The 8217-nt window shown below is 33.2% G+C and overlaps 1 protein-coding gene across 1 annotated transcript; it reads left to right on the forward strand.

Annotated features, from left to right (window-relative positions):
- Window positions 1–437: 437 nt before the first annotated feature.
- LOC131660784 (ruvB-like protein 1) lies at window positions 438–5735 on the forward strand. The gene is made up of 13 exons (XM_058930101.1): window positions 438–627; window positions 1149–1281; window positions 1554–1742; window positions 1824–1955; window positions 2072–2221; window positions 2401–2556; window positions 3171–3305; window positions 3769–3834; window positions 3914–4020; window positions 4799–4898; window positions 4996–5087; window positions 5158–5227; window positions 5318–5735. The coding sequence occupies exons 2-13, from the start codon at window positions 1192–1194 to the stop codon at window positions 5405–5407; spliced, it is 1377 nt and encodes a 458-aa protein (XP_058786084.1). The 5' UTR covers window positions 438–627; window positions 1149–1191; the 3' UTR covers window positions 5408–5735.
- The last annotated feature ends 2482 nt before the right edge of the window (window positions 5736–8217 follow it).

Below are 8217 nucleotides of genomic sequence, written 5' to 3' on the forward strand. Positions count from 1 at the left end.
ATTTGGTCTTGGAATATTTCGGAAGTTCATTACCACATTTTCTTGAAAAGTAACTTTATTTCGGAGATGCATCTCCGAAATCAATATTTTATATTAAAAAAAACACGTTTTCGGAGATACATTTCTGAAAACACATTTTTTAACAAAAAAAGTACCTTTTCGGAAATGAACTTCCGAAACAAGGGGTAGTGTGGTAAATTCACTAGGGGTGAACAAGAAGGTCAGTAGGTGGATGGAGAAATTTTCACAAAGCGTATCCATCTTTTTTGAAAATCATGAAATGAAAAAAGAAAAAAATTAGAGAGAAAGTGAGAAGAGGTTTGAAGAAACAAAATACCCCTTTTAATTCAACGGAAGTGATCAAATCTTTTACATTTAAATCAATCTCAACCGTCCGTTACACAACACATTCATTTTAATCAAATACACCCCAGAACCACCGCAAACCAAAACCCTCTCTTCTTTCTCGTTTCGTTTCACTCTCTCTGCTCAAACATTTTCTTCTTCCCTCTACCCTAAAACCTAGCCGCTACCTCCATTACAAGAGACGGTGATCCCGGCCGCCGATAGCTCGCACAGTTAAAGAGCACAGCAGTTACGTGGCCATTGCCGGAGCTACATCATCAGGTTCAAACTTGTTCACTTCATCGCTTTTAAATTTGTCTCTTTTCTTTCATTTATTTTTCTTATTCAGTTAAGTAATTGGTTACTAGTTTCAAGTTTTTTTTTAGGTTTCTATGTTTCCGGTATGTAGGGTTTTTCATGAAAGTTGAATACTTTGATACTTAATTTGAAATTAATCATACTTTATTGCATTTTGTGTAGCGCAAATTTGAATTTGTATGAGTTATTTGTTATGAGACTATTTAGAATATTGGGAAAATGTTTAATTTTCAGTTGAATTTTCACATTATATAATATATACTTTAGATTTTCTATATGGTGGCCATATGCAAAGCTTATTGTAACCTATTGGTCTTACCTTCCTTGTTATTGTTGTGCTGCTTAAGTTTATGAATATTTATTATAGTATGAATGCTTTAATAGAATATGGGTTATGTGGTTCGAGTTCAACTAGTGAGTGGCTGATTTGAAATTTTGTCGTCTCTAAGTCTTTGAATGTTTCTAATCCTCTGTTGGGTTCTCAGGCTCCAGTTTAAAGTGAAAACCCGAAACCTTATCTAGAGGTAGATGGAGAAGATGAAAATAGAAGAGGTTCAGTCGACGACAAAGAAACAGCGTGTTGCTACCCACACACACATAAAAGGCCTAGGTCTTGAGGTTTGTTTGCTTCCTCCTTTAGCATTATGACAAGTTATTGTGTCATTCTTTTCTGTATGGAAATATTTGCTGAACTTCAATCTTATTTGCAATAGATTGTAATGGACACCGATTTAAATTTTTATATACGCTGGCTTGTTGTGGGTGAAACGAAACCCTTTTGCTTATTGCCCGGTGACATCAGTCTTGTTATGCTCAGCTGTTTTGGATGCTTTAATTTAAAGTTAACAACAATTTTTTTTTTTTTGGGTTTTGGTTTGGTTGTTGTTCAGGTAAGTGGAAAACCTTTGCCTTTTGCTTCTGGGTTTGTGGGACAAGCCGAGGCAAGAGAAGCATGTGGCCTTGCGGTGGATATGATACGCCAGAAGAAGATGGCTGGCAAGGCAATCCTTCTCGCCGGGCCACCTGGAACTGGCAAAACTGCTTTAGCACTTGGGATATGTCAGGAGCTTGGGACTAAGGTTTCCTATCAAAAATCATTCTTATATTTATATTCTCTTGTCTCTGAGATCCTTAGAAGATTTGCTTATACCACTTTGTAGGTTCCATTCTGTCCAATGGTTGGTTCAGAAGTATACTCAACAGAAGTAAAGAAGACTGAGGTTCTTATGGAAAATTTTCGACGGGCTATCGGTCTACGTATTAAAGAAAATAAGGAAGTATATGAAGGCGAGGTGAGTTCGCTGTAATTTCCTTGTTAAAACTCAGATTAGTTTGTTGGTCACTTTCTCTTCTTCTACATGTTATTTTTATATAAAGTTTTTTGATGTTTTTTCTGATCCTGTGCAAGGTGACCGAGCTCTCTCCTGAAGAAACTGAGAGTATAACAGGAGGTTATGGTAAAAGTATTAGCCATGTTATAATTGGGTTGAAGACAGTGAAAGGAACCAAACAACTAAAGTTGGACCCCACGATATACGATGCTTTGATTAAGGAAAAGGTGTGGTGTCTTATTTTCTAGCTTTTCCCCTTGCTATCATCCTTCTCTCTTTGCAAGTGCTCCTGTGAATATATTTTATAACTTTTTTGTTTGGTCGGAAGCTATTTTTGTTTTAAAGCTTTATATTGGTGTCAACTATTCTACTATTTTGATGCATGCGATTTATGCATGTTGTACAGGTAGCTGTCGGGGATGTTATATATATTGAGGCAAATAGCGGGGCTGTGAAAAGGGTTGGCCGAAGTGATGCCTTTGCTACTGAGTTTGACCTTGAAGCAGAGGAGTATGTTCCACTTCCTAAGGGAGAGGTTCACAAGAAAAAAGAGATTGTTCAGGTATTTGATTTGAAGACCATTTTTATATTTATGTGATGTCTATAAAGATTTTCTATATTTGAATCCTTGTTGATAATCGTCGTATAAACTTGGGCTGATGTTAGGTTTCATTTCTTTATATATTTGCTAATATCAATAGCTTCACATCACTTCCATTTTTACATTTGAAGTTAATATACGGGCGTCATGTAAATGATTGCAACTTAGGAGTCTGTTTAGGGCTTCACTCCTCCTTAGCACAAAGAAAAAAGCTTAGGATATAATCTGTTAGGGTTACATTTTGATTGTTTCCAATTCAACAATTTGTGTATCTATAAAGAATTTAAGCATTTCAAGGACCTGATATTTGGCCCTTGTAAGAAAGTTCTCAGTCTGCATTGTAGAGGAACTAGTTTGGTGGAAGTGCATCAAACCACAGTAAGATGTAACTCTGTAAAGCCTCTGAGCTTAACTTGGGTCCCACGTATTTTTCTTCTGCTAGTAATGCACCAAACCTTTCTGGCTTAAATTTTTTAATTAAAAATTGTCAGAGGTGCAAACTCAAAAATATTTTCTTGACACTAGCTATATATTATTGGTTTTATTTTGTGATTTGGATTTTTTTGTTCTTAAAGGACGTGACCCTACACGATCTTGATGCTGCCAACGCACGACCTCAGGGGGGCCAAGATATTTTGTCTCTTATGGGCCAGATGATGAAGCCTAGGAAAACAGAAATCACAGACAAGTTGAGACAAGAAATTAATAAGGTATTTTTATAACTTGTTATAAATGTTTAATTGTGTTTAACTAGAAGGGGAGTCAAAGTTGTTGTCATGTTACATGTAATCAAAAGGTCTTAACTTCAAGTAGTGGCATGGCATGGTAGCACCAGCCTCTTGAAAATGCATGATAAGGCATTCTATAGTAGACCGACGATGCCCCGACTTTCCATGGATTCCACCATGGAGATGCTATTTGGTATTTAGGCTACCTTTTTCATTTAGGGAAAAACTAACCGACTAAAAATCAGTTTTTTCATAGCAATTTTCTCAATTAATTTTGTTTGTTCTTGGTCATGATAGTTATTCTTTCTGATGTTTCATGCATTAAAATGAAATTGGTGATCAGTAAAGTCTTACATGTAACACAAAAAAAGTAAAAAAAAAAAGGGGATATATAAAAACAAGAGGGTAGTTTATATGTTTACAAGTATGCTTATTTTGGTGACAGGTTGTCAACCGATATATTGATGAAGGTGTTGCAGAGCTTGTTCCTGGGGTTCTATTTATTGATGAGGTGATTTCATTAACTTTCTCAGTAGTTAGTGCCTGCAATTATTTTGCATTCGTTTATTGAAGTTCTAGCCTCTTTTCAGGTGCATATGCTAGATATGGAGTGTTTTTCCTATCTTAATCGGGCTTTAGAGAGCTCCCTATCTCCAATAGTAATCTTTGCCACAAATAGAGGAATATGCAGTGTAAGGTATGGTTAGTTAAACTTAAATTGCTTAGAGTTTTTCTGAAGTAGAAAATTTGGAAAAACTAGACTATGGAATCTGATTACTGTTAGGCCATCATTTTGAGCATATCAAGTCAATTAGGGCTTTTAGCTTTAAAAAATAGACTTTTTCTTTGTATTTTCAAATATGATTTTTCTGAAAATGTTTTTTAAAATATTAAAAGCTTTTTTAAATTCGTTTTTTATAAATTGAAAGACTAATTTTGATATCCTATAATATAAATATACATTATTGAAGATAAAACAGTCAGAATCACAATTTTAAAAAAAAGAGGTATCTCAAAAATGATTTTTATGAAAAACTATTTGAAATAACTTCAAATTTAAGTGACTTTTGAAATTTTGATATCTAAAAAAAAAGTTATAGCAAAAGGATGGAATACTTAAAATAACATTTTAATAATAACTATTTAAACCAATTTTTTATCTAAAGTTTTTTTTTTATTTTTAAAATTCTTTGTAAATATTTTTAAGCAAAAATGTGTAACTCTATAGAAATCATTTTTAGAAAAAGCTGAAACAAACTGGCCCGTAGTCCTCTTCGGTGCTCTATGCGTGACCTAGAAGACACTTGATTTTGCAGTATCTCAGTATGTCATGTCTCTGTTTTCATTATTTTTGGGGCATAGAGCTTCCTTAACATGTTGATGATCACATTTATTAGTAATTAGATCGAAATGATTCCATTTTATTTAGTTTCATTATGTTTAAATTTGAGTGTAAAATTGACTGCCTTTTACAGAGGGGCTGATATGACCAGTCCTCATGGCATACCTGTTGACCTATTGGATCGATTGATGATCATTCGAACAGTAACCTATGGTCCATCTGAAATAATTCAGGTAAATAGCCTTCAACATTTTTTCACTTAACTTTCTATATGTCAAACTTGCTCTAATTTTTTATGCACTAACATACATGCTTCTTACTTGTGTATAGATTCTAGCTATCCGAGCTCAAGTGGAAGAACTGGTTGTGGATGAGGAAAGTTTAGCTTTCCTTGGTGAGATTGGACAAAAGACATCTTTAAGGTCTGGATTCTAAATTTCCTGTTATCCAAAGTTTTCCTTTCCGGTGTTACTTATACTAGTTTTTTATCAGGCATGCGATTCAGCTTTTATCACCTGCCAGCGTTGTTGCCAAGATAAATGGCCGAGAGAACATCTGCAAGGTAATTAAGAATCGGATGTTTGGCACTTGAAATGATTTGCTAACTTACATCCCTTAACTAATTGAGTTACTATTGTTTTGAAATCTGTAGGCGGATCTTGAGGAAATTTGTTCACTTTATTTAGATGCCAAATCATCAGCCAAGCTACTTCAAGAGCAGCAAGATAAATACATATCATAATACTATTTTCAAAATGTTGAAATGACTTGCCAGAAGCTGAACTTATTAGTTTTTGCTCATGTTCTTGTTCAGAAGTTTCATTCTTGTATGGAAACAGTTTCCTTCCAAAGGACGGATATGCAATCCTTTGATCCATTTTGTTAGAACTTAGAAGTGTCTTATTGCTGCATTTCCAATTGGGCATGGTGTAGAACTGAGGGATGCACTTAATGCCTTGTTCTAGTCTTAAGTGAGTTGTCCTTAGAAAGGTCGAAACTTTTCTAAAAGTATATTTATGTAAAAATGTTAAGACTTCAGGACACCCAAAAAAAATCTTCCAGGCTTAATAGTGTTTTTTGGTATTGACTATCGACCTTATGGTTTTCAGGAGAAAGGGATTTGGTAAATTTGAAGTCACATTATAAAACTCACATCATTAAAGATGCCAACACTATAGGTCTTCAAATAGGCTAATTGACCATAACATAGTCTTAAAAAGTTCAGATTTAAGTCTTGATTATTTGAACAAGCTAAATCTATTTATGCAAAGCTTTTAAGTCTTACTTTTCTTGGCTCTTTACTATGTATTTGACTGATTTTGGTTTTCTTATTCATATAGATCAAATAAATCTTTGTTTGGAAGTTAGGAGATTGAGTTTTAGAGTTAGGGTAGGGTGGAATCCCCCACTTTGTTTTAGAGTGTTTTTTTGATGAAGTGGAAAAGGAAGTATATTTGTATTATTCATTTATTTTTAATTTTTTAAAGTGTTACAAAGGAGAGTATTTATCACTGTATTAAATAATGAAGAACATATTTAAACGTTTTACTCTAATGTAGAAAATGAATTCTATTGTAAATCGGGTAGTGCTCCCATCTCTTTCCTTCTCTCATTTTAACAGACAATTTCTGTATGGATCTCAACCTTCCTTCTTGGATATCTGCGGCGAAATTTCCAAAATGTCCCTATATTTTGGAAGTGCATCTTCGAAAACACATTTTTTTTCTAAAAATAAGGTGTTTTTGAAAGTGCGAAATCACTTTTTTTTTTTTCTGAAAAAAGTTGATTTCGGAAGTGCACTTTCGAAAACACTTTATTTTTAGGAAAAAAATGTGTTTTCGGAGATGCATTTCCGAAAACAAACTCTTAAGATATTTTGGAAATGCATTTTCAAAATATCATCACTTGCAGATCTGAGTTTTTACAGCATCATCCAAACCATGCCGGTACCAGCATCATCCAAGTCAAAACTAAAATCAAACCATAGATTGATTTTTACAGCCACATCCACTACACAATTACCTCCTCCCTATGTTGCAGCCACCCCCATTATTGACTCCTATGTTTAGTGTGCTCCATATTTCTTTATTCTTTATATTTGATTTGTTAAAAGAAAAAAAAAATGGGGTTTTCTTTCGGAGAAGAAGAAGTCATGGGAGGGTTTTTGTTTTCAGAGATGTATTCGAAAAAACTCAAAAATGGGTGTTTTCAGAGATGCATCTCCGGAAACACCCCTAAATTGATGTTTTCGGAGATGCATCTTTGAATTTTGTAAAAATCTGAAGAAAAAAAAATACTTCGGAGATGCATATCCGAAACAGGGATATTTTAGGATTTTTAACATCTTTTAATATTAGGTCTTTTCAACAAACTAAACTCTAAACAAGTGATTATCAAATTTATGCGATAGAAAAACTTTGGTGAAACACTAGTAAGGGGTGGGAATAAATTCTAAGTCTGACTGCAGTTTGTCAAACAAAATAAGTTTTATCAATTCTAAATCTGATAGTCAAAGATTTATTCTTAAGTCTGAGTCTGAATATTTTAAAGACGTACTTGACCTATTAATTTATTTATTATTTGAATATATATATATATATATATATATATATATATATATATATATATATATATATATATATATATATATATATATATATATATATATATATATATTTGAAATTCTGGTATACCATATCTCTAAGATTTTGATGATAACAAAGTATTTAAAGAACAATTGAATATACTAACTTATGTTCAAGTGAGAAGGACCATAGTATAAAATTTGTGATACAACTTAAGTTCTGACACTGAAGTTGAACATTAAAGAGAAGTTTGAATATTTGAATCAGAAGGATCAGAACCTAGGCAGATTCAGACTCTGAAGTAGGTCAACTTTTGAAGACCTAGATTACGAAGAAAGTCAACTTGTAAAGATCCATACTTTGAAGACTCAAACTCTGAAGACTCAGACTCTGAAGCTGGTCAAACACAAGGATCAAGAAGACTCCGAAAGGCCACTATCATACTCAGAGGTCATTTTGTCTTCTTGTGGTCACATGCAAAACTGATAAAAAATATGCACACACACTAGGTTTGGAATAAATAATTCTGTTTGAAGCTAAGGATTTTCAAAGGTGTCAAACTTTATAAACCCTAAATGTCCATAATAATGCCTATTTAATTTGGAGCAAGACAAAGGGTAGTACTCCAATTTTGTAAATAATTTAGAGTCTAAATTTATATTTTAAGGTGATTTTTTGAGTTAGAGGGAAGTAAAAATGAAGGCTATCAAGAGGATTTTGTTCTTCATCATTGTAAGTATATATGTTTTTCAATTGTAAAAAAATATGAATCTCTTCAGGATGAGTTACTAGTCCACTTAGATTAGACTTTGTTGGAAAAAAATTGGTTTATACCATATCCCTAAGATTTTGATGATAACAAAGTATTTAAAGAACACTTGGATAAACTAACTTATGTTCAAGTGAGAAGGACCATAGTATAAAATTTGTGGTACACGTTAAGTTCTGACACTGAAGTTGAACATTA

The sequence above is a fragment of the Vicia villosa genome, linkage group LG3, assembly GCF_029867415.1.
Source record: "Vicia villosa cultivar HV-30 ecotype Madison, WI linkage group LG3, Vvil1.0, whole genome shotgun sequence".
In the NCBI taxonomy this organism is placed as follows: domain Eukaryota; kingdom Viridiplantae; phylum Streptophyta; class Magnoliopsida; order Fabales; family Fabaceae; genus Vicia; species Vicia villosa.